General features: G+C 40.4%; 1 protein-coding gene across 24 annotated transcripts in view; it reads left to right on the top strand.

Annotated features, from left to right (window-relative positions):
* LOC119649465 (sorbin and SH3 domain-containing protein 2) overlaps positions 1-27,901 on the top strand; it is a 410,936-nt gene that overhangs the window by 254,929 nt on the left and 128,106 nt on the right. For 16 of the 24 annotated variants that reach the window (XM_038051671.1, XM_038051761.1, XM_038051695.1 and 13 more), the window contains 6 exons: positions 9,047-9,439; positions 9,935-10,012; positions 17,370-17,509; positions 17,772-17,844; positions 18,181-18,216; positions 26,586-26,718. In XM_038051671.1, coding sequence (XP_037907599.1) covers positions 9,047-9,439; positions 9,935-10,012; positions 17,370-17,509; positions 17,772-17,844; positions 18,181-18,216; positions 26,586-26,718 — 853 coding nt within the window. The remainder of the gene's footprint in view (positions 1-9,046; positions 9,440-9,934; positions 10,013-17,369; positions 17,510-17,771; positions 17,845-18,180; positions 18,217-26,585; positions 26,719-27,901) is intronic. The other 8 variants (XM_038051710.1, XM_038051724.1, XM_038051702.1 and 5 more) reach the window with 7 other exon arrangements.

Here is a 27,901-nt window from a genome sequence, read left to right as displayed (position 1 = left end):
GTTATTGTTTTGTTGTCACTATTGCTTTAAAAGCACAAAGCAAATGCGGGTAGTGTGACTGTGGAACACCTCTTGGTCTCGAGCTAATAGTTTCGGCGAAAGTCAAGTTTCACGGATCATGAAAGTCTTGGAGACTATCTAGGGCATTGCGCCGGCTTAACCACCTTCTACATAAAATAACGCCGTAGCATGGCTTGTATATGGTGATGCAATTTCTAACCAAAAAGGGGTCAGAAACCATTTTAATATTCGAACATTTTATGATTGTTCACTGTCACACAGCACATCCAAGATCCAGCCCTCTATATACTGCTCTACGCAGATGATGTTTTCTATACATCTCACAACAAAGTTGTTCTCCAGCAGATTATCCACAAATGAAATGATCACCTCCCCGCAGCACAGTCTCCGACTGAATCTAAATAAAACCGAAATTTTTATGATCGACCCAAGGAAAAGGCACAATCAGCGTCAGTAGCATTACTTGTCGAGAACTTAGTGATTTAAATATAATATTGTGAACTAGGTTATGAAATTATTTCCACAACTGACGCTTCAAATCCAAAATTTACCACAGTGTCGCTTGCCCTGTCCCCCCTCTATGGTTCCGAATGTTTGCCGACTATAAAAGGCAATGAACGGCGTCTCACGGTAATGGAGGGAAATATGTTTCGTTGGACCAGTGGAGTTTCGCCGTTTTAGATAGGGCCGTTTAGAAAGGGAAACGATCGAAATCCCGACCGAAATAGTGATGGTTTGATGCACTAAATGATGATTTATGAGTTTCCCATCGAAATCAAACCTACAATAGACCAAAACGAGCCGACCCCGCTGCTGAATGGGACAAAGGCTAAAGAAGAAGATTAAGACGGTTTAGGGTTTCGGCTAATTTTAAGGTGAATGGTTTCGTTTTTGGTTTTAAACAAAAAATAAAATAAGCATTTAAAATGAGCATGTAAATTAGGTTACTATTAATTATTGGGCTAGGAGGGGAATGTTGGAAGAGATCGAGAATGTTGCATGTTGCAAAAAAGGAGGTAATTAATTTGCCATGGTTCGAGTATTGAGAAACCGCAGATACTGCGGGGCAGATGAGTTACCGATACCTGTTTGAACAAAGATAACAGAAAACTTACGCAAAAGCGGTTAATACTAGTTAGCATTAAAGAAAAAATTTCAAACGTCAGGAAACTTATTTGTGCTCGCTCAGATCACGTTCCTACGCCAATTCTTCACAATTATCCCATAATTTATTTTGTTCTTACTGCACAAGAGTGTAAAATTCATCATCCTCGTTTTCTTCCATGCGTCCGGGTATACATTTTCTAATGACTGTCATTTCTCTACTGCTCTTTTGCTTAGTTTCCCATTAAAAGACTTGGCGCCAATAGCGGACTTTGTCTCGATGGATTACATTACTATTTTCACTGAACACTAAGCGACTAATCTCCGCCTCTCTAAATGGCATTTTTAAGAAGCGTCGGGAAGGGTGTTATTTTCTACCCTTCATAAGGAAGCTCTTATTATTCCTATCCACAAAAGAGGAGATTCTCCACTTACTCAAAAATTTCCAGGATATATATGAACGGCTGATTTACTGCACACTACGGCCACTACCTATTAACAGATCAGATCAATCTACTGATCGTTCGTTGTCGAAGCTTCTTGACCACTGATCCCATATGAACTTTACATAGAAGCCTCGAAAGTGCTCATTTTATACTTGCCGATTCGGTGTTCAGATGCAAACAATAGATTTTCGGGGAATCCCTTGAACAGAAATCCTGGTCAATTTGTAATTTCATTAACGAATTTAGGGTTTAAAGCTGTGTCCGGCATTGTTCAAATGTCTTTTCCCCTTTCGCTCACTACGGTTTCCTCTTGTCTTTGAATATTCTGTGGGGAGTCTGTTGAACATGTTTTCCACATTTGATCTGAACAGATTTCCTCAACATTGCACCTTGCATTTGGCTCTCTATGGTCGACCACGTTATCTTCTCTTAGAAAGTAACTAACTTGCTTTCTCCTTACCGTAATGTTCTTAAGTTTTTCTTTTGAACGTTTTGACTCCAATTTTGGTTTCATATATGATAAACAACACTCCCATCTAACAAGATTAGAGTCAGCCGGGCGCTGTGCCCAAAATTAAATTTCGATCGAATGTATGAACTTGGCAAAGTAAATATGCCCCGGTGAGTCACACAACAAAGAGTTAAGTGAACTGCCAAAACACCTTGCTTTCGCGGTTTCATTACGTGCCCCATCTATTTCGAGTTTCCACAATATAGTATACTTACCGCATCTAAACATTTAGATATATTTAGAATTGGATTAACTCTGGCTACAGAACCAACCTCTTCGCTCTCTAAGAAATTGAAAACAACAAAGTACTGAGCGGAGCTAACATCTAAATATCTACGTCATTTAACTTTCATCTTTTTGCTTGGTGTCTTGAATGACAAATTTTCGCAATTCTCCCGAGTCGAAAGTGTTCAATAGTGATCTCTGCTTCTTAATGTGTAATGTTGCCGCAATACAAGTCTGCCCAGCTTCCGTTCTATTTTAGCATCATGTCGGACATTGCCGATGGTCGGTTTTGTCTGAGAGTCCATCCGTCCATTGATATTCTTTCTATGAAACATTAATGATCCATCAGTCACGCAAACATTATTTATGTGGCCTAGTGTTGGCATGAAATTTTTATTAGAAATTGTAAATTTGAAAAATGTCCAATTTAATGTTAATTGATTCGATATGTGGACCCGAAAGATATATGCCCGCCAGGTGATCTATTATTTCGGTCAGGATTCCTCTTCAAAATAGACGAAATGCAAATGGGTTCAAGCATGGAAACTTAACTAAAATTTAATTTGTTTACAATAGACGATCGCCAATTTTAAGTGTTTAGAATAAAAACTCCCACACATAAGCCATTTAAACGAAAGAAAAAAAAACTTATTGACGTATCATAACTCCACCCCCTCTGCGCCTACAAGAAGACACCTTGACCGTGAAAATAGACCCATGAAGATGAACTGTCGATTCAATTCAATGATATCAAAGGTGCCGAAACAACAGAAGTGTTCAACGAACTTTTGAATTGACCTCGATAACAAGATGCACTTTCGATCTAATTTTAAATGGGAGCACTTGGGACAGACTTCAGACACAAATTGATGGATGAACTCATCGGAAAGTAATTCAATTGGCACTTGGCTCAGCCAATAATTGTCGCCTGCGACAAAGGGTGAGTGTAACATAATTGGCAAAGTTCGAATTGGTGAAGTAAAGTCTGTTAATTTGTTAAAAGAGGTTTATATCTGATGGTTTGACGCATGGGTCGTGTATTATGTCAAGTGGAGGAATAAGTATCTTCATAACAATTTATCAGGGATTGCTGCTATAGCAGAGAGATATATCAATCTAGACTTGTCTCTTTATGATCGGTAATCATGCACCTGCACCAATCAGTTCGTTGAATCTTCAATAATTGGATATATGATATCACCTTTTCTTATTCTAATTTCTCAGCGCTGTTTTGTCTCCCTCATTTCATTTTGAATGAGACAAACTTAATGCTGTGCAGGTGATAAGCTTGCGGCGGAAGGGCAACACAAAGATGAACGCAAGCATTCATGACAACGAAAGAAAATTGAAATGAAAATCTAATTATGCAGATGGTACGATCTGAAATTAAAAGCAACAAACAAGCTTTTACTATTGGCAATTACCATTAGTTTTAAAATAACTTCCAAAACTGCGGATTTTTTCAGAATATAGAGATATGAGTATATAATATTTCACCCTATTTCCCTACTAGTTTAGATGATGCAATGGCCAAGGTGAAGGAAACCAGCCTCCCGATTCCCGTGCCCGGTGTTCAAATTCTTTGTTCCTTGAATTAATGTTTGTGGTTGTCTTTAGCCTTGTAAACTGGACAGTATCATTTTTGAAGATAACCTGGAGGATAATCTCAATAAAATTGATATTGGAAATAATAGCAATGGTTAAATAAATTCTTTGTTTGTAATATGCTTTTCCGAGGATTGATTAGAAGATATCTTGTTAGCCTTAGGAGGTTTCTATTTCGGTAAACCGGTATAGGTTTCGGTATACCCATTTCTAGATAATTTCTAATCTAATTCTCTAAATTTTACAACTAGCCCTCTCATTTTTATGGTTTTATGTGAAACAAAACTTATTAAAATCAATTCACTCTCTGCCCATCTGTCACACGCACTTTTTTTCCAAAACGGCTACACCGAATCAAACGAAATTTTGTGGACATGTGGGAACTATGAAATTCCACGTATACAGTGAGTGACATAAATTAGGTGGAGTTCAAAAGGGGGTTCCTCATACATGCGGAGGGGGGATTTAAACTTTTTTTCCACGGAATGCACCTTACCTTAGTTAAGATTTTATGACAAAGTTACGGCGTAGGGGTCGAAAGGCGAAATCGTCCGCATATGTTCGCTCAAAAACCTTTGTGTCCTCCAAGAGCCATAGTGAGGTGTCCATTACTGGGAGTCGTTAGAAAATAGAGAGAATTACTTTCTTGGAGCAGCCCTAAGACATCTTGCGTCAATCTATTAATAAATGGATTTTTCTTCACTGCAGCAGGTGAAAAATCCAACTGATTAACAACGGATCGATTTTGTACCTTCCCTGGTTTGGGAATAAATATCACCACCAATCATGCCAGGTGGAATATAATCTTATAAGCGTATGCCAACCATGAGCGGTATGTACCTATTCCGAATGGGTCGACCCAGAGCATCAAATTTCTAATAGTAGAGCGGCAATGGTGCCATCCGGACCCGCAGACTTATATCTATAGTACGAGTTAAATGCTTATTTTACTCGCTGAAGTGATACTACCTTGAATGCCAAATTCAGTCCCTTGGTTGAAAACTATATGCGCCTGTCGGCCCTGAGCTGAGATTTTGGATTTTGCATGGAAAGTGCACTGCTAGCAAATGGTTTGACTTTTCTTCATCGCTTTCTTTACACCTCCAGTTCTGTAAACATAGGTTGAAAGGCATTGAAGAATTCCCTTCAAGGTTGCTTTTATTCCTCTTTCGCATATTGAAAGCACATCCTCTGTTCGAAAGCTTCTCTCATATTCATTATGATCATTTGATTCGATTCGATACGTCTTCAGTTCTATTTTGTACGTCGCCCAGTCTGCCTTCTGCAGGTTCCGAAATGGAAATAGAATTCATGCCCATTACAAAATCAATTCGCCTGTGATCTGAGATCGAGGTATCGCTCGATGCTCTCCACTGTCCGACAAGAGCCGTTATGTCGAAATACCGCTACGGCGCTTAGCTGCAGACGCTCCCGATGAACTCTCCCGGAATTTTGGTATAACCCGGAGCCATTTTGCTCGAAGCCGGTTTGGTCCCAGGAGACTGTTTTTTGCCCTAAGCCTTATTAAGACTTTAAGTGGCGCCATCTGAAGCCCCAGTCCGTTAAGAACTGCACTCCGGTGTGATCGCCTCCCAACTGGATGAGTAGAGAATCTGAATTTTGATGTAAACTTGAAGATTGAAATTTAATTTTGATTTTTGTGAGTTTTGTCATGATGAGCTGCCATGGCGTTAGTTTTACTACGTTAGAGCCCTTTTGCCGAGGCAAGAATAGTTGAAAATGGAGGTCGTCACCTGTGCTCATTCACTTCTCGGCATGCTAGTCAGCCCATGGTTTGAGGGTGTCGAATACTCCTTCGCTTCAGGTTTCATCATCAACAGCACAACACCCGACAACCGGTCCAGGCTTGCCTTAGTAAAGAACTCCAGACATCGCGGTTTTGAGCTGAGGTCCGCTTCATATCCTTATCCCTAAAAGTTCCTGGGATCTGATAATGTACCGGGCGTATGAGATTATCCTGCTTAGCAGAGAATATCTTGTAGATGGTATTCAGCAACGTGATGTCTCTATAATGGCTGCTCTTCATATTTTTTTATTATTTATTTATGGAGCAGATAACGCCCTGTGCTAGACATCAGGCAGTATCATTCCAAATCTTAACTAGAAGTTCATGAGTTGTTTGGTGTACTTTGGTCTTCCCCCTGCGGCTGTAATTCCATCGGCTCCTGGCGACTGATCTGATTTGCCTCTTTTTCTTGGTAGAATGAATATCGAGGTGTATAAGGCTGCTGATTAATTGGTAAAACTTCCGTGCCTTTTGCAGTGATTCCCTGTACTTTTCGAGTTCACAGACCTGTTGGTTTTTCCAGATATCCTTTTTCTGTCTGTGAAATTGCTTGTCCATTTGACCGAGTTCGTGGTAGGTATCTGCATGTGTTCGCGTTCTTTGGGAGTACAGTATTGCCCGGTATTCAACATTTTTCCATTCCGTTGCTCATTACGTTCGTTCATTACGACTTTTTTAACGGCTGGGGCTAAATATCTTTGAGGCTGCACCAATGGTAACATTCTTCAAGTAATTGTAAAGATCATTTGCTGTAGGTCCATTTCCTAGACCTCTACTAGGGGGGGCTATTGCGGTATCCATATTCTTCTTGTTGGTGTTGCGAAAGACTTTGTTATAATTGGCTTCAGTATTCACTCTAACCTGATTATAAGTTATTATTCGAGCACGTAGTCAATTTAACAAAACCACGAAGATTCTCTTCTCAAAATTTTCGCTCCAATGATTTAATAGCCAGCAAGTCCGCTTGAGGACTTGATAAAAATTCAGTCTTTGTGCATACACTATGTGCCTCTCAGTTTTTTACTAAATCGGCTACAAACTTGAATCGTTAAAAATCTGCCTGATGAGTTGATTAGACAGATATGTCGGGAGTAAAAGTCATATCTCAAGGATAAAGCTTATAATGGAGCAACACCTCAGTGATAAAGGTCATTGCTGAAGAAACATTTCAATTATGAAGGCCTACACAGCATGAAAATTTATTTTATTTTATTCTTATCAAAGGTCTATAATCCAAGTTCTTGCGGATGTCTTTTATTGCATCAACTCACGTAAAAGATAATCCAAGGGTCTCCGGAACTGGGCTGTCAGCTAGAGTATGTTTTTTATTAGTATTTGAACAATGAACCGATTCTAATAAGGTTTTGTTTTACCTAGATCTGTAAACCTGCAAAATTGTACTATTTCAAATCGTCGGCACTATATCTTGTTGGGAAATCTATAATTTCTTAATATGTCATCTTTCTTATTCGGCAGAGAGTAGCCCCCGGCTGCACTTTTCTTTGCAATGTTAGGTGTCACATTATTTATTTATTATTCTCTCTCAAGAGAAATTCAACTCCTCGTATTAATTGAGCTCACCTGCAGTTGGTAATCGATTTCGGGACGACCTTGTATTCACTATGAAAAATTTTATAGTATTGGGTTTCGCGCAGTTGGTAATAGGAACCGCTTGCCGCAGAACTAATTTGATGTTCTGTAACCATAATTTCATGATGTGGAAAATTTCACTTGGCTAAGGTCTTGCATCGTTCATGTGCTTTGTGAATATAAATACCGCAAGATGGCTTAGAATGCTTATCGTCGTTGCCTCTTTCGCTTCTACATCACCTTCCATAAAAGTGGTTTCACTAAGGAATCTTGAGCCTACCAGCTCTCGTCATAGAAATTCTTTTACATTACATTTTTCCCACAGCTTCCTGTAGCATTGCACTTTATTCCCTCTTTGATGTGTTTAAAGCCAATTGATTATCAGTAATCTTTCCTTAACCTTCTCAGTACAAAATAATATAGTAAGTATCGGAAAAAAGATATAAAATGTCTTAATATTCCTATTCCGGCAGTAGTTTGGTTTCCTGTTAGGAAGCAAACGCTGTCTCAGCACAAATAGTAGCAAAACATATTTCAATGACTATTCCCCCTTCTCCTCACTGTACTGTCTTGTCCTCCTGTTAAAGCCACCAAAATGCATCCCCTCCAGAAGATCTGGTGGACATTTTTTGCGATAAGATCTTTTATTGCCATTTGACTCCATTCCAATATCGAAGAAGATGACGAGTTACTGCAATTGGAATTCCTGACCTTCCTTTCAGACAACCACTCTCCAAAGACATCATATTTTTCTTTGACGTTTGTCCCATTCTCAAGTGGGGTCAGCTCGTCGTGATCGGTTGCGCCATTTTGTTCTATCAAAGGCCTAATTTGGATGGAATCGCAAGACTTTCAAATCATCATGTTATGGGAAACAGATTCTTACAAATTATTTTGTCCTGATATCAAGAAACTCAAAATGCATGTCCAATGACAACCCCAACGAAGTTTCATCCTGGAGAAAAACAACTGCCCAATGTTCCCATAAATGTTCACCCCACGGCATACTGTTACTCACTTTGAGGAAAATACAGATACATTCTGACAGTTCTTTTATTAACGGATTCAAATAAATTAAAGTAGGCGTCATCAGATATCACCAAGTGTTAACTATTGACTAAGCGCTATTTCGTTTGGCTAAAGGTGTAAATTCCAGTACAGAATTCGATACCAGGTTCGGCCTGAAATCTTCAATGTAGTGAAATACTAATGGAAAGAGAGTTCAACGTCGATGCTACGAATTGGGCTTCACTAGTGCAATATGCAATGCTTCTGATTCTGTTGGTCCAGTTGTCCTCGAACACCAGCTCTTTTGGGATACAATTGTTGAGCCATTTGAAAATATGGAGCTAATCCCTGACGAAATAGAAAAGATTAAATATTTCAGAACTTGAAGTTGTATATCTTGATCTTGTTGCTTGAACTGTCTTTGACAGTACTTTCTGTATCCTCTACTGTTTATAATGACTTACAATGCGAAGGTTTCTTTTGACGTCCTTCTGAAAGCAAACATTTTATACAAAATAAATTATTCTGGTTTGTGAAAAGTTTAGGAAATAGTGTATTGACTCTTTTGTGTGTCCTTTTGAACAGTTTTCCTTGTCACTTTCATGAACAAACTTCGTCCCTTTTTCATCCGTGAAGTTGCTTTCCAATCCACTGCCTTTAGCATGTATATCCTAGTTTGCAATTAACTCCCAAAAACTCAGTTCCACATCAAATTCTTTCGCTCCTCAGGCGTGTGGTCACCAAATAGAACCGAAACCTCAACAACAACCAGGAGTACTACTACGCATTCAACATCATCCAGCCAACAAGGACCACCACCACCTCCTCCGCCACCAGTTTGGAGTCCACAAGCATCTCCAACGCCCAATCGCAAGGAGTTTCGCCCAGTGAAGTTCGAGTCACCTGTTCTTCCGCGCAAATACACGACTCAGCGTCATCACTCCGGCCCCGTGACTCCACCTTGGAATAGCGACGACTCAAAACCTCTATACAACACTCAGTCATCGAGTTGTTCGAATCTGTCTAGGGATTGTTACACAACCTCACAGCCTCAGCAGCAATACCAACATAATCTGCGTAAATCGGAAAGTGTTGGAGGCAACTTGGCACCACGGCCTTCAGGTAAGTGATTTTGAAAGGATGAGAAGGCATCAACAGTTGCAGCTGGTAACTAGTATGCTAATATGTACAGAAATACACTGCAGGACTGTAAACTTTACTCTAACTTTCAATCCTTTACAATACTCTGCCGAATACTTTTATAGATGCGTCGCTGATCAAAGATATACTCCTTCCCCCACTCTCACTTACATATGCTTAAAAGCGTTGAACGTATCATACTTAAAAATGACTCCAAAGGCCTAAATAGATACAGATCAGTACATTCAGTTCACTTCGATTTTACTGAAAAATTCATCCAAAACAATAAAACTATTTCAGATATGCAATTATTCAATGTTTACTGAGCACGTTTTTCTTTCATGTTTCCTAACTTAACTTGGTTGATGTTGTTTCGCACCCACACAAACACATTCGGCAAACGTTAAACTGAATACAAACCGTGCTATTGCCTGATCCTTTTCGTGAAAATCACTTAAAATGTACATAATAATGCAGGCGCCTCCTATACTGAAACAAATCGCCCGCAAATTCCAAAGGACCAGACACCGGCGTTTGTGAGGCCAAATGAAGTTAGTAAGTATCTTCTGAAACAATGTCACAAGTAGTTTGAATTCCGGGCTGGGGTCTCACTTATCATTATTTGGTTGCATGCATTTTAGGTTGCATTTTATGCTAACAAGGTAGATTTTAATTTTATAGAACAATAATTTGTATAAAAAATGGGAATTAAGGATTTTGTTACTAAAAAATTGCATTAATTATATAAGGGCTGTTTTTTTTTTAAACTAACACGGCTTTTTATGTTAATTACCCCAACTGAGTGAAAGGGATTCCAGAAATAATTATAGCTGTAGCGACCTTAGGTTTTTTTCAAAGTTGCCTATCTACCAGCAGGAGTCCAAATCACCGCACTCTGGTGCGTCACTCCTTGCGTTCTCGTTCGTCGTAGCATGTTATGTCCGCAAACTGGACGATAGTTACAGAACTACAAAGGCTCATTCACCTTACCGAGGAATTAACAGAATGTCTGTTACCATGATAGAAACCATAACAAAAAAACGTTCCAGCTCTGAGATTACCGCAAATGCCTTCTTTGCCCTTGGTTCCCTCAATATCTCACCCTAAATTTCGGTGTTTGCAAAGATAATGACGGGCCAGTTTTCCCTGGCTTGAGCACCGTCCAAACCATATTCCCGGAATACGCTTTCACTTTAAACGCCTCAAACCTCGAGCAATGGAATACCACCTACTTTCGGTTTTCCAGTCTGCTAAAGTATCTAGGGGATGACAATGCATACAGCAATGGTGTTCTTGCTGCCCTTTGAGTTCAACTTCAATGTATACTTGGTAGCCGACTTCCATCGACTTCCGTTTTCAAAGCAACGTTTTTACCTTCTGCTTTGCTAAGATCAAAACAGCCTCTCCCAGTCCGAATCTCGCCGTTCTGACTCTGAGGGTGTTCTGCAATGACAATCATGACCAAATTACTTGCGAAGAATCAAGACAATTTCTTTCCGGAATGGAAAGCACTTGACCTCTACAATCCTCATCTGTCTAATGCAAGAAAGAGCGCAGAAATACGTATTCTACCTAAAATTCCTATTGCATCTAAACTAAAATGACCGCGCGAAAACCCACAGAGATGCTGCGACACCCGTTGATGTTTTCAATTATAGGTGCGATCCAATTGTAGATGTCTCCCTGATTTTTTTAATTAATTAGGTAGCTCATCATCTTCAATGGCGCGGTCTCCGCTCTAAACCTACCTTAGTAAGGAACTCCGGACATCCCGGTTCTGCGCCGAGATCCACCAATTTGATATCCCTAAAACTATTTGGAATCCTTGCCTAAGCCAACGATCCATCTGAGGCAATTTATAGTTTACAGTTTTCCCCTGGGAATAGGCAAATCATTCGTCCTCCCAACCTGGAGGAAAAGTTGCTACAATTTGCCCCTCTGCGTCTCCATCTGCAGCTTTTCGTTAAAAATCTTGGTTCAAAAGGCGTTTAATGCGCCATCGTGGGTACCAATCCACCTATCACCCTGGGATCTATAATATTCTTTGACCACCACAATTGGCTATGCCTAAACAAACTTACTCCCTTCAGTTCCGCTAGTACCAAAAGGCCAGCACCCAAAAAACACTTGTCGATACATGCTTACTCGCCGCTTTGCTGGAGCGACCTTTAGTACTCCGTTCCACGTTGTTGTCAAGAATCACACTTCATAAGTATGGTAAGAAACATTCACGACAGATTCCATCCTTATTTCATAGCCTTTCGCACCTCAGCTATTTGGTCAATTGGTTCAACCCTATTTGACAAATTCTGCCTTAGTAATATTGGTTTATTTTACGGTCAGGCGAAGCTCGCAGCATCTCTACATGCTACCACTCTGTTATGGTGCTGCTCCATATAGTGATTTTCAAGTTGTCCCTCAATTGCCAGTAATTGTCTTTTCATTTGACATTAGCGTATTTTTACTGTAGATTCACATGCATCCATCACTATAGTGCTCAATATTTGCTCGTATTCTACAAATATTTCACTAGGTAGATTGATAGATGTGGCTTCCTGATATTTTCAGTCTTAGGAGGTCGCCTTAGTAAGAACCTTTTCGCCTTGCGTCCATAGCGCTGCGCGACCTGTTTGGTCTTTCTTCCAGGAACCGTCTCTAAGATTCTCTCTGCTATAATCTGTGTTAATCTCATCATCGATGTTCGCTAATATCTACTCCGCACTCCAGAAATATACGCCAATGGTCCACATATTCTCCTCTGTCCAAAGCATAGAATTTGGGTCGACTCAAGAAATTTTAGGGGCATGGCATTGACATATCGTTCGAGCTCCTAACCACGTTTACTGTGTATTTACTGCGCGTTCAGTATCTGCATCTGAATTGAGAACTTTACTTCGTTTTTTCTACTATTAAGTCTGAAACTGTCTCATCAGCCCCATTCACTCAGAGTTAGATTTACGATAGCCAAAGTTTAGCAAAGTTTAGTTTCGAAAATACATGCATATGTGCACTGCTCTTTGTTGTAAGTACTTTACCAACCGCTTGTCAAAGAAATGGCGTTTTTACGTTGTTGGCTAGAAAATGCACTTCAACCAGGTGATCTACCGTTTGCGCATTGCTTTCCGGATATTTATCACTTTGTAAATGTTGATTATCTAATATTGCCCATTTAGTCCTTTAGAGTACCCGAAACCTATTTCTGAGATTACCAACAAGAAATCATATATCTACGCCTAGCATATTATTATTTTTTTTTCTAAGGGTTACAGCAGTCCCTTTTTTACCACCTCTGTACTTGGTACTTCAACAATGACTGACCCGCCGGTGAACCACATATACTTCTTATTGGCATTGGAAGTTTCAGGTGCAATGGGAGCCCAAAAAAACTGCAGCCCATCAGATATATCTGCCGGCAACATCCAGGAATCCGCGCTGATTTTTTTTAGTCGCAGCTTCAACATCAGTTCGCCCCGTATTTGAATGCCAAAAGAAGCACTTCTTGAACCTTGGTTTCCCCATAATGTTTTTGGGGACCTTCCTGCATAGAAAATGCCAGATGCATTCCCCATTCACGGCGGCGATAACCTCCACGAGCTGGTGAAGTGGGAGTCTCAACTCCAAATACTGTTCCAAAACGATCCGTAGTGTAGTGATGTGGTCAATGCGGGAAGACGCAGAGCGGTAACAGCCAAGCTGTCTGTTGATTCTGCTTCCAAGGTGTTCTTTGATACGCTCCAGGATTATTTTGATTAATTTTTTAAGACGGCAGGAAACACGCAAATACGCCTCCAGTTGCCACACCGGAAAACGAGTGCTTCGGAATCTTAACGATCATCGTCCTCCTCCATTCCATGGCAAAGATCTCCGATTCCTTGGATTTACTAACGAATGAAAATAGCATCTCTGTAGAAACTACCGGGGCAGCATGTTTTAGCTCCGCAAGAAGACCATCGAGGCCGCAGATCTGCTCCGCTTAAGCCCATTGATTAGATTCTTTCATCTCTATTTGGAGGCTCAGCCTTCAATTCACCGGATTTTATGCGGTTTCAAATCATTTTGGATTCAGCTACTCATCATCGTAAATGAGAAATCAACTTTAGACGTCTTTATCCGAACTGTCGAAACATTTGTTAGCACCTTTAATCTCCTTCATGATGGCAGTACACAGGTCGGCAATATTTACTAGTTGGGCCACTTTTGCTTCCCTAACCAACGCAATAATAAATTTATGTTCAGCACCGTTGCGTTACCCTTCCCGAATTTTCGTTTGGTGTCGAAGCTCAGGCTTGGCATGCTTTCCACGACCCGTCATGGCTTGAATTCCAGTCTTTGGTCAAACATGACTCCTAGGTATTTAAGCGTTGATTGTGAATGTATGATGTGTTCACCAATTCTGATCTTTATCGACGTTTGTTTTCTTCGTTTGGCGATCAAAACTACTTCGGTTTTATACTCTGCGAGCGGCATACCAGGATTTTCTAGCTGAGATCTTATTTAAAAAATTGCTTCGTTTGTGAGAACCTCAATCTCCTCAATATCTTATGTCACAATAGTCACTCCGATGTTGTCTGTAAAGCCATTGATTATCACTCCCTTAGGCGGTTGCAACTTTATTTTTTAAATTCCGTCATACATTATTATACACGGGAGGTGACCGAGGACTGATCCTTGTGGAACCCCGAAATTTGTTCTATGCTTCTTAGGTCCTTTGTATTTGGGAGCGCCCAGTTTGACTAAAACCGCAATTATTATTCAGCAATTTTCTTCACCGTACTGATCGCGTTAACAGAAGATTTTGCCTTCCGGAATCCGAACTGCCTATCTGAGAGGCAACCTTCCCTTTCTGTGGTCGATACAAACCTATTGTAGATGGCCCGATGCCGACTCCGTTTAATAGGTATAGGCCTTTAAGATGAAGGATTATCCAAAGGTTTATTTGGCTTCGGTATTAGCGCAAGCTTCTGTTTCCTCCACTTTTCCGGGAAAATTCCGTCTTTGAGGCATGACGTAAATGTTTCAGCGAACCACTTTGGAACTGTTTTAACGGCCAACTACCAGAGGTTCAGTCGGAATGCCATCTAAGCCCTAGGCTTTATTTTCGACAATCGTCTGGCTTCCAGGACTTCTTCAGTGGTTACTTCGGGAGTTTCATCTTCTGGCTGTCGGTCTATCATACCCGATTTATTCGCAAATAGCTGAACCGATTGCCACGAAATTTTGTGTGAACGTGTGGTCTGTGAATCCTTTTACGTATAGCAAGTGACGCCATTTTGCGTTGAGTTGGGTTCCCCAAATATCCAAAGGGGGAAGACACTTTTTTTGATTGAATATATCATATATGGGGTATCAAATGAAAGAGCTCAGTTAGTTATTTTTGAAACTTGTCCCATATTTGATATCGGGTGAAATGTAAGGTAGTGAGGACTCAAAATATGACCTCCGAAAAGTATAAAAGGTCCAAGAACCTATTTAACAAGTACAAAGTTGGCTTGCCGTGACGGAGTCTTTTTAGGCGCGGAGGCATTACAAGCTGTGTTCGGATCCTGTGGCTCTTCTAACCCTCTTGAGTAAGCCTCCGAAAAGTTCCAACATCGATTTTCCCATTTTTCCACGTGATGAGTATTTGCCAGATCTCGGAAGATTGGGAAGAGTGTTTCTCACTTAAAAGGATATATACTGGTGATAACTTGCCGTGAAATATTCCAATTTCTTCCATCGTTGTATCGCACACTAAGGAGTCCATAGCAAAGGTTACGTTTGAAATACAGTCCTTGCAACCAAGCCATCGGAATGTAAAGGTACAACCAACATTCAAGAGAATAAGTCCGGTACTGGCGGTCATCTACAAATTTGTTTACCACAAGAATCTCATCATGCCCCAGTCGAGAGCTTTGCCGTTTAAGTCTCCTCCAACTAGAACCCTCCTTTCCGTGCTTTGGATCTCGTCCTCCAAAACACCGAGGCTATTCTGAAGAGCCAACAAAGATCTGTTCGGTGTGAGGTAAATGCTAAAAAAAGTCACTCCTAGGGCATGGTTTCGCACTCGACTTGAATATATATCCAGATGCCTGCAGCGCCATATATATCGGCACACCACTATTCTATTTCGGTGCTACTCGCTGAAGAGTAACAAGTTAGCTCTTCTCTCTTCAACCATCTCTCCCATCAGGTCATGAGCAACTACAGTTCTAGGCGTGTTCGCTTGCAGGATGCAAATCATGGTGCTTGGCTTTTCGTGTTTTGCAACTCCTTCCTTGAAGTCCGTCTCTTGCCGAGAACTTGAGTCGTGGGTTCTTTGTATAGACCCCGGTCCTTACAAAGTACGTAACGTATTTCCGACCCGCAAGTCATCGCTTTATACCCAAATTCGCAGATTATTTGCCCGAATGCCAAGCACTTGAAGCAATGAGTCGGAACTGGCCTTTGCCTTATCCTGAAAATGATTCGCCCGATCTTTAATTTTCCGCCATGAAGAAGTTGACTGACTGAGAAGATTCTCAGGAACGGTGACAATGATCTATTTTTGTCCTCCTGAGTTGACTGCTTTCGTGCCTTGATTGCTATGCACTCTTCTTCGAATCAAGTTCGCCGGTAAGTTTCACATCTACACCAGCGTCTTCTGGTTTGACATTGTTACGGATTTGTCCAAGAACTTTCGCGAAATATTTCCCTTTGTCAAGCTTTATAAGGGGGACCTATGACCGTGATTTGTCCCTTCTGTTTTTTTGGCGCAGATATTATCGTTTTAATTGACCTGAACTTTGTTACAGGCAGGCCTGCGCTGGTTTTCTCTCCTCTCCTTCTATCAGTTGTCTGTTACTCCTCTACCGCACTTAGGATGCCGCATTTTATGCAGCTAGGACTGCCCCAGCGATTTGCTTCGGCGGTATTTCAGAAGTTTTGCTGATGCGTGATGATGTCCAGGAGTTTTTCCATCTCTATTGTGCCATTTTTGACTTCCATCAAGATGTTTCACTGGGCGATGGTAGCAGTCTTAATTTTCCTTAAGATTACCGTTCGCTTTTTGAGTAGAGAGAGTTTTTCCTCTCCCATTGTGTTTCCGATGAGGTTCACCCTTTCTGTTGAGATGACTAGCGTTTCCGCCTGGTTGAAGAGCGCATGAATTCTTTTCCGTACAAGGCAGTGTTATGCAGCTCGAAATATGCCATCTTTTCCCATGGCTTGTTTTCCGACCTCGACCTCGATGGCATCTCTCCATTTAGACCGCCAGAATTATTACCTTCCACGGTGCTGCTTCCTCTCTCACTAGTAATTAACTTCTACACTGGGTCAGTGGATCTTTTTGTTCTTTCAGTAGGCGACTCTCGCACATTTACAATTTTTGCGAAAAAATTTATAGTAAAATGCAATGCTCCACTCAGTTGCATAAATTGTAAGCGACGGCCATATCCGGGAATCATTTCGATCGATTTAAATAGTCCTCAATAAACTAGGCTCAGCTGACTCCACAAATCTGAAGCAGAAATACCTTTCCTTTCTTGCTGTTTGATGTTACCTACAGGAGATCAGAGCAAGTGACACATATTACCACATTACTCCTAGGAGTGGTTTGCCGATTTTTTGAATAATTGAATAATTTGAATAATTTTGAATAATTTTCTGAAACCCATGCGTTTTTAACAATATTTCAATTGCCTTCTTACATCTTTGCAACTTCCTTATTGTATTATATTTCAATTTTTGGCTTGTACTAATATATTTTTCGGAAACTGCTTCCCCTAATCTTCATCATTCGCTAAATATTGGACGCTTCTTGACTAAAGGAAGAATTTCATTTAATGCCGCGAAATAGCTTCTCGCTTTGTTGCATGTAATGTAGCTTTGGCTGGAATGTCGTATATCGAATATCCTTGTGATACAATCATTCCAAAATGATAATTTTCTTTTTTAGTTTATCAACTCAAAAACGAGTACATGAGCGAACCCGAAAGTGAAAACGACCGACCCAAAAAGATGGCACAGTTGGCCCGTCGACAATTCGACGGGATTGGGCCAACAACAAAAGATGGAATGCCAATCGTACTGAGATCGGTAGGATATCCCATGGCAGAGGGGTTATTATTGAAATCAAGATTAACAATTAAAAGGACAGCAAATATAGAAACTATTGGAAAAGTGGGCATGATATGCACCGCTGAATCTTAGCAAAAATAGTTGTCCTTTTAATTACAAACGCTTAAAAGATAGACCGGTAGCGTTTTCTCAATAGATAAAATTGCAGAGAAAATTTAAATAATTTTTTTTATTGTCTTTTAGAGTTTCTACTAAAATTGTTATTTCACATCTCTTGTAGGAAGTCAAAGAAAATAATCAGCACCAGTGGTATAAGAGGATGTATAACACACTGCACAAGGCCAAACCTCATGGTAAATTTTGCATGCACATTTCAGATATCTCATCAAAATAGAAATTATCCATCTGCTCCCATAAAACATTCTTTTTTGTTTTAATTTTCGAAATAACTTGAATATTTTCACAAAATGTGTATTCGTCCCGCATAAAGCTTCAAAATGTGATACCATGAATTTCATGACTTTTGAATTTTATCTTTTAAATTTGACTTTCGGCGATTTCGATCGAGGCTTTGAAACCATTTTTGTAATTTTATTTATTTGTTTTTTTTTTATTTTCTACGCTGACCTCGCTGCAATTATTATTTTCATAGAAAAGTAAATCGCTGTACAATATTATTTTATTTACAGATGAATGTGTGACAATCCGGTATAAAACCCATCGAGGTGATTTAATCAGATTATTCTCGTAGATTTTAGATTTGAAGAAATAAAAGATCAGATTAAGAGAGACAGACGAGCTAAATTAAAATAGAGATAATTCCATGCTTCAAACGCTTTGCATGTTCTGCATGACAATAAACAATGAAACAATATCCACGCTACGCCCTAACAACCATAATGGCTAGTTAAACGCTTGTACAGGTAGTGGGTAGTATCTATAGAACTGGTGTCGGTTTTATCTAGATAGTGGTAGATGTAGTGTACAATAGATGTCGCTCGGATACTGAATCGGTTGATAAATGCATTATGTGCATGTTTAGAGCAAAATTATGTGCTTTTGTTGATTAGATGTTTACTGATTAGAGTAGGTGGAGGTGACAGATAATTAAATTATATGGGGTTTGTGCTAGTGATTCGTATTGTATGTGATTAGTGATAAGCTTCCGCTAAACTGTCCTGACAGTGAACCTAATGAAGCAAATAGTGTACCTTGTCAAACAGTAAACACTTTGATCTACATAAATCGCATTGTCCTCCGTTTCTGCTTCATTTTTTCCTATTTTTCAACCAAAGCAAAATCGAACTCCAACTCAGTCCCTTTACCAATTAAGCGTTTCCTATTTTCAATGATTCCCAAACCTTTTTCACTTTTGCTTCAGAATTTCTACCCTGGTAACCGGCTTCAATGCACGATTGAACGTTAAGGATCAACGTTCCGAAATAACTCATAAAGTAAATAGATTCAACCAGCCATACACGATTCTTTTTAAAAAATATTTAAAATATACTTCAATCAGCGTGGGGAGGATTTCTGGGTCAATAGCCCAGAAAAAGGTTGAAAAGCTTTGAAAGAGCTTAGACTGCTATTCTGGTAACGATGCCTGCGTTGGGAAAAAGTGCAGGAAACCATGAATAGCTTAATATTTTTTTCGGTTTCACTTCAGTAATTGGCTATTAAAAAAAATTCCCACACGTGTCTTACGATAGAAATTATATACCCACACTACTATGGTTTGAGACTTATTCTGGTGAATATTCTCTGAAGTTAAAAATATTCTGGACGATTTGAATATTATACAGTGAAATAACGTCTACAAAACAAAGTTCGATGTACCTAAAAGTACTTCGGACATGATTCCCGTCTCCAAAACTTAAGATTGAACAAGTTGAGTGAGAACAATGGAAAAAGCTGGAAATATCTACAATTTTAGAAATGAATGTAAACAGGAAATGGATCCGGGAATAGCTCAGCGGGTCGTGGATGTTAATAATGTCATCTTAGTCAACTATTTCAACCCTTAATCTGCCTTTTTCCTAGAGGAAGCCTCAAATGTGCATGGATTTTTCAGCACCAACTTCCTGCAACCTAAAAACAACAGTATTTCATTTCGACATTGTCTGCTCTATCCTCGATGGCTAAAGATCCACATAAATGAGAATAAATTTTTTTAACTCAATTTGAAAAGCCCTTAGCATTCCCTTTCTGCATTACTATGTTAGTTTTGGTATTTCCTTCAAGAATAGAAAGTATCAACAGAGTTATACTTCATATACTGTTCCAGAAAGTGAATGAGGGTTGATATACCTAACTTTCCCCAGGTGATAATTTAGTCCGCAGTGACCGTTATAACTCGAAGGTTCTTCTTGGTGAGTTTTAAACAACCAGTTTGGGTTCGTATACCCGGATAGGTAACCTGGACTGCTCCATCCCTAATAGTTTATATGTCCCTCAACCGTACCTCTCTATTTTCTAATGTCGTAGCCACAAACCCCTTTCCGATTAGAGAGAAGGGTTCCGGTCCATGGAGAAGGTTCCCTGCTCCCTTCCTGGTCAATTCTTACGCTGCCTCATTGCCTTCCAACCCAAGGTGGCCTGGACCCCAGAGCATCCAGAGACCTTATTGTGTGAACCAAGCGTGTTCTGTCTCTCAAAGCATTCTCATACCAGTTTCGAGTTCACCTGGTTGGACCTAAGTACCTTGATTACCGCTGGTAGTCCAAATAGCATTATTCTGCCCCTATAATTCCTTTGGACATTGAAGAAGGCACTTCTGTCTATACCGCATCTTTCCGCCTGGAATATACTAGTGTGCTTACCCACTGGTTTAAAGTACTCCGGGTAATTTGCTAAGAAGCAGGTGTATTCTGTCCTCTTCATCATCATCAACGGCGCAACAGCCGGTATCCGGTCTAGGCCTACCTCAGTAGGGAACTCCAGACCGGTTTTGTGCCGAGGTCCACAAATTCGATATCACTAACAGCAGTCTGGCGTCCCGACCGACGCTATCGCTCCACCTCAGGCAGGGTCTGCCAAGTCTTCTTTTCCAACCATAGGTATTGTCCCTATAGATTTTCCGGACTCGATCATCCTCATCTATACGGATTACGTGACCCGCCCACCGCAACCTATTGAGCCGGATTTTATCCACAACCAGACGCCGTGGAATCACTCATAAGTTGTTTTAGAGGCTGCGAAATCGTCCATCTACATGTAGACGGCCAAGAGTTTGCAATTTTTTGAAACCAAGTATTTGAAGAATACATAAGGACTCGCAAGATCATTCTCTTGTACAATGAAAGATTTGACCCTAAGGTGAGACATTCTGAACGAAACTGTTTTTGTAAGCCGAAATAGGCTCTGTTAGCTGTCAACAAGCGTACGCGGATTTCATCGTCATAGCTGTTATCAGTTATGATTTTCGACCCTGTTATTTTGTGGTTTCTGGCGCTGACTAAACCACCATGTACTTCGGCTGGCTTTCATTAATGTACAGGCCGAGATCTCGCGCCGCCTGCTCGATTCTGATGAAAGTAGACTCGAGTTGTTTTTCCCATGATATCAATTTCGTCAAAGCAGGCCAGTAGTTGGGCAGACTTGAAGAGGATGTTGCGTCTTCCCTTAAAATCTGCATAGCGGGTCAACTTTCGAGGGCCAGGTTAAAGAGCATATATAAGGATATATCTTAGACCGTTGTTGATGTTGAATGGTCTCGATAGTGATCTTGCTGCTTTTATCTGGCCTCGTACGTTGGTCAGGGTCAGCCTAATTGGCCTTATCAATTTCGTCGGGATGCCGAATTAATGGCCGTGTGCAGTGTTACCCTGGCTATGCTATCATATGTGGTCTTGAAGTTGATGAAAAGATAGCTCAACTGGTGGCTATATTTCATCAGTTTTTCCATCGCTTACCGCACAGAGAAAATCTGATCTGTTGTTGATTTGCCTGGAGTGAAGCCTTTTTGGTATGGGCCGATGATGTTCTAGGCATATGGGGCTATCCGGCCTAGCAAGATAGCCCAGAATATCTTATAGATGGTACTCAGCAATGTGATATCTCTATAATTACTGCACTGTGTGATATCTCCCTTTTTATGTATGAGACAGATAATGCCTCTTTACCAGTCGTCAGGCATTGATTCGCTGTCCCACACCTTGGTGTAGTTGGTCGTCTCCATACCAATTCGGCCGTACTTCCATCGGCTCCTGATTTTTAAGCCGATGAATTGCGCAGACTGTTTCTTCCTTCCTTGGTGGTGGAAGTATTTGTCCGTCGTCTTCAGTTGACGGGACCCCCAGCTCGCCAATGTTTTGGTTGTTAAGCAGTTCATCATAATACTCAACCCATTGCTCCAATGTGTCCATTCTGTTGGAAATCAGATTTCCTTCTTTGTCTCGGCAGGATGAGCACCGAGGTGTATAAGGCTTCATACTGCTGACTTTTTGGTAAACTTCCGCACCTGGTGTGATTCCTCCCTGTACTTCTTGAGTTCTTAAACTTGTTTGTTCAACCAGGTTCGTGATAGGCCTCTGCCGGTGGTATGCAGCATTCCTCCATTCCGTTGCTAGCTTACATTCATCGGCGAACCAATGGTGCCGACCTTTTTTGTGGCTAGGGCCAAGTATGTTTGTGACCTTATTAATGATAACGCTCTTCAGTTCCTTGTCAAGAACATTTGTTGAATCATCTCCAAAATATCAGTTATTACGGTTATTTTGGCGCACATTTCCCCCTATAAATATCACGAAGGACTGTGTTGTGGATGACCTCAGTATTTGCTCTCACCTGATTGTCAGAGGAAACTATAGGCGGTGTTGTAACTAGATCCCGGAGCATCATGCCAAGGAGATAGTGATCCGAGTCTATCTTGGCCCCCAATATGGTCTGCTAATCATCAGGCTGAAAGGTGGTCCTGTCTGAAGAGGCATGTATGTTTGTGGACTGCTTCCCCCGCAAACCGGATACATGCGACAACCATTTCAAGCGATACTGCCAACTGAATAATCCGGATTGTCAGGCCTACCCAACCTCCAACCTGGAAGACCAGTTGATACAATTTGTCCCGCTTTTAGGCACGGGAGGCTAGCATTCATCTTTCTCCACCTGCAGTTTTCCATTGAGAAAGTACTCCCAGCGATCACCACGCGAAGGTGGAGGCAGCGTTTGGTTCAGCAGGCGTTTCCCAGATTTGTGTTCCATCGTGGGTACCAATCCACGTTTCGCCCTGGGACCTATACTACCCTTTGATCGCCGTCCTCTTCATTCTCGTTAAATGTGCTCTTCCTTATTCAGGCAGACAGAAGATATTGTCCTGACTTTGTCTGTGTGGTTTTTCGATCCCTTCACAGAATTGCCTGAAACTGTTCCGGTTGGCTTCTCCGATCGCGTTGCTATACGCAGTCAGAGAATTTTTGAACCTGGGCCGGTATCTGGTTTGTTTTGCCTGGTTGAATAATTTTTGCACCTTTGCATTCATTCTGGCTAGGTTTCTGTTCCACCAGGGTACATCCGTTGAGGACTCTACTGTCTAGCCAGGCAGCTAGCGCATATCAATATGCGTCAATAACAACTTTGTTGAGGTCTTCCACCACTGTTCGCAGTTCCAGTACGCGCCCGATATCCCCACTCATTTGTAGGTGAGCCCTGTTGTTTCTTCCAACATTCTGCTTCATTCGGCACCCTCTAATCCTTGATCAGCCCGTTCAACGGAGTATATATTTCTAACCTATTGTTAAGCATAAATTCAAGAAGGTGCTCACCTGTTCGATTGATGCTGCTGCTTCCCCAGGCTGCCTGATGGCGTTAGCATGCAGCCGTGAATAAGCGGTAGCGCCCTCTTCTCGCACTACTTCACCAGTCTAGCGACTAGTTCCGGTGGGATCCGGATGCCGTCTCCTCGGAAGTAACTCGATGCCACGACTGTCTCCCAAGTTCTCGCCCCGACTTCCAGTGAGTCGTGCGAATATATTTTATATTACGTTTAAGAATGGTGCAATCTCTTGGTATTTCACAAGAATAGTCCCAAATACCCAGCGCTTCTGAGCCAGCACTCGACCAATGTTATCCTTGAAACTTTCCTTGCAACTACTGCAGATGCAACGTTTGCATGGTAAAGGTTTATCCAGGCTATCTTTGTGCTGGCCATTGGCTCCGTTAGTAATTGAAACCCTTCTCCACTGTCAAATTGTCACCCTCCTCCTCCATCATGGCGCTTCCCTGCAAGTCGGTCTACACCCTAAACCCTGGAAGGTCTAGGTCTGGGTCGTCCAGCTTCTTCAATGGGAAGCAGGTTTACTTCCCTGTTTGACCCAGTCTTTAGGACTCTATGGACTTCGGGGACTTCAGTAAGTTTTCCACCTGATGTGGCAGCATATTTGGCACCAAGTATTTTCTACGTAAATTTGAATAATATACGTTACAAATAATTTTACCCCTCAATGTGTTTCAATTAGGTATTGAATGGAAAAAACTAAACAAATAAAACATTTACGAAATTTCTTGTACACGTTAAACATTCACCGTGTGATCACGCCTGCACCGCTTTGAGAACGTCAAAGACCCGAACCTAGACGCTTTACTCACTCGTAATTTTCTTGGTTTATATAATGGACGCCTTTGGATACATTGGTGGATCTACTATCTGATTTGCACTGGGGAGCAGTTTCCAATCTAAAGGGGGTTTCTGATAGATTCCTTCAACAAATCCAATCACGTCTTACCGGAGTACTTTTGTGAAGTTCTATATAATTCCTCCGCTATTTTACCTTAAAATGGTCAAACTGCAATTGGCTATACACGGGAACATCTTTAACCTCGGCATTAGTAAAGAAGGATTCATCTATATTAAGATTTCGTGGAGAACAAAACCGTATTAAAATCCGCGCTGCCTGTGTGTCCGTCAGTCTGTCTGTCACCCACATTTTTCGTAGAATTTAGTGGGGGTTACATTAAGTTTAAAGGTAGAAGAGGTCCCCATACATGCAAATGTATAGTGTAATTCTTTTTTCTCCAATATTGTCATGTGGGGTGCCAAATGAAAAATGTCGATTAGTGCTTGCCGAAACAGGTTTTAGTTCTGACATCCGTTAAAAAGCGAGGGGTGCAGGAGGTGGTAGGAAAATTCTTATCTATTTTACGGACTATTCTCAGAAGTTACCCAGCCGGAAAACTTCAAAAAATTAATCATAATTTTTATATACATCGTCTAGGTCTTCATCCGAATATCCTTTCAAATAAAGTTAATAATAATTATAATCGTTGGCGCAACAATCCATATTGGATCAGGGCCTTGAAGTGTATTAGAGCACTTCATTAAAGACCGTAACGGTATACTACAGTATATTGTAGGAGACAATGTGTTTAGCATTGCGCTCGTCCGAGATTATTACCTTGATTTGACTCAGGTATGCATTCACAGCTGAATTGGCTGGTATCTGACGTCAAATCTGGATACAAATCCCACTGGCACCAGTGAGATTTGAACCGCGACCTTCCGTGCGATAGTCTTGTGGTCTAACCACTCAGCTATCCGGACACCGGATAAAGCTAATAATAGTATATTATTATGTCCATCCAACAACCAAAACAGTACTATAGACCATAATATGGAGCATAACCCTGGAAGGTTTAATGGAAATCCTATTATTATTAACAAAGTTATAATAGGTCTAAATTGCTAAATTGAATATTAATAATTTAATGAACGGGAACAACTAACACCTGGCTACCAGCTGCAGGATGGGATGCTTTTTCCCCAATTGAAGCGCCCATTCATGAACGGGATGCAAACTTAGATCTTATTTTTCAGAAATACAATTATCTGTATTGCGTGATTCTAATGAAAATGTCATAAGTCAATCTACAGATACAAAACTTTCCACACATAGCTAATATTTCAATTATTAATTCTAAAATTAACTTTCCCTCAAACTTTGTTCCGTTCACTCAAATTATGAATAATATCCTTTCAAAAAGTCAACCGGATATTTCGTCCTTTCATAAAGTCCACTTCCGCCTAAATGGGATGTGCAAATAGTTTGAGGGAATTGAATAAACGTGAATAAATGGAAAAAAACTTCTTCCTTTCTGCATTCCCTCATTAAAAGTTGACGAAAATTAAACACAAAATTGAAAATTCAAACAAAATGAACTCCATGCTAAGTAAATGTGTACGTTTGAGAGACGACGTATTCATCCGTTGGCCGGATAGATAGAATGGCAAAAGGGTAGAATTTATGAAACTTTTTACATTCCACTGTGGGATGGAAAGATTAGTTTTTTTTGCAGGAATTTAATATAAAGGATTCTTTATTTTATATGCAATAGCCTGATTTGTCGCTAGGCTCTTCTTTCGGAGTATGAACACTTTACTAGTGGCTAATTTTCACATTTAAATATGCAGGGCACACTCGTCTTGAACAAAACCATTCGTTACTGTCTATGGGTTTCAGGATGAAAATATTTTTATTAGTAAAATCTAAGCTAATTCAGTCTTTATGCTGTGGATATTTGTGTTTCATGTTAGACTTAAAAAAGATTATCTCCTCACGTAGATGTTTTTCATGTCACGTGCATACGTATTTGAAAAACTTGAGAGTTTTTATTTTAAATTTATTTGAGAAGTTTTAAGCTGACTTTAGATAGGTAGAATTAAGGAATAAAACCTAGTATCGTAGCGTTCTGCTTACTTTAACCCTCCAAAGCTTTCGTTCACATATAATAAATGTAATGATAGTGCGATGCATTGAAGCAACTAAAAACCACCCAATGTAAATAGAGTGCTGCTTCGTAGCTTAATTTTGGTATATGTGCTTACTCAAACACTTATCATCCCGCAAACTCAACAAGAAAAACATTCTTGTGCCCAAAGTTCGCTAATAGACAAAAACTGGAAAGAGCAAATGTACATTTCAGAACGGAAATTGAATTTCCATTCCAACAAGATATATTGAATTTTTGGATACGATTTTTCTCAAAGCCAAGAAAGCAATGGCGAAAAAAGAAATCAACGGTACAATAACACCGAACATAAATTCACCATTGAAAGATGTAACCGTTAGTCTAATACATGAATACCTTCCTCGCTCCGTTGCAGGTCGCTACCCATACAAATCGAACGGATATATGTCTGAGCCAGAACCCAACTACGATTCAGATTACTCAACAATGAAATACCATACATTGGATCGAAGACGTATCCCATCAACTGGAAGTTATCAGGAAGAGAGGTAAGAGTTATCGATGAAAAAAGGAATTTACAGGCGGATTTGCTGGGCAGTTTGTTTATTTTCTTGTGATGCTTTTTGAGGCCTATGCATGTGAGAAGGATTCTCGCGGAATTCAACGGAATATCTGCAATTTTAACTACAAAGTAACAGAACACAATAAGTCCCATAACCCACGTTGGGCGCCAATTCTACAAACATTTGTGGACGAGGTTTTATTGACCTTTCATAGTTTAAAATCAGATACAATGATCAAAATATTTATGGAAATACTGAGAATATCCTTTTGACTTTAAATTCAAGCATATATAGTGCAACTTTACACTTTATATAAATGGCGCCCAATGTGGGTTTATTTAGGTTTGCTTTTAAGTTAGTGATATTACTAGGTTGTTGCAAATGAAATGGCCGTTTTGATACTAAAATTTAAAACGACTGTAAAGCTTACAAAAATTTATTTATTTGATCAAAATAGGTGCCAGTCGGTTAAAAATATTCAAGAGCATGTATGCCAGTTTCGTAGAAGTCCAACTGTCGGGTGATGATAAATTCTTCGAAGGCAATTTTGACAGCCTATTCGTTCCTAAATTTTTTTTCCGCCAAAAAATGATCCAAATGCTTACAAAAATGGTAGTCGGTTGGCGAAAGGTCAGGTGAATATGGTGGATGAGGCTCATACTTCAATTCGTTCAATTTTGAACCGTTGTTCTGGATAATGAGGTCGTGCATTGCCGTGAAGGAGTATCACACCATCTCTGTTGATCAATCTCAGCCGTTGAATACTCAATTTTAAGTGCATTTCCTCGAATTGGGCACAGTATTTCTGTGCATTTATCGTTTCTCCAGGTGCCAAAAAGAATAATGGATAACTCCAGCTGTAGATCACCAAATAGTCACAATTACCTTCCTCGGACGGAGGCTCGGTTTCGGCATATGCTTCGGTGGCTCATCAGCATCTACCCAATGTGCTGATCGGTGACGATTGTCGTATAATATCCACTTTTCATCACATGTCACTATTCTATGCAAAAAGGGATTGCTTCTGTTGCGAGAGAATAAAGAACTGCAAATTTCCATTCGAAGCGCCATGTTCTATCTATTTGTCGAGCTTTTTCACCTTTCCAATTTGTCGCAAGTGCCGGGAAACTATCCAGTGTGCCTCCAGTTTCTCTGCAATGTACAATGC

This window comes from Hermetia illucens, chromosome 1 (genome assembly GCF_905115235.1).
Source record: "Hermetia illucens chromosome 1, iHerIll2.2.curated.20191125, whole genome shotgun sequence".
Lineage (NCBI taxonomy): Eukaryota > Metazoa > Arthropoda > Insecta > Diptera > Stratiomyidae > Hermetia > Hermetia illucens.
This window is presented reverse-complemented; position numbering and strand designations above follow the sequence as displayed.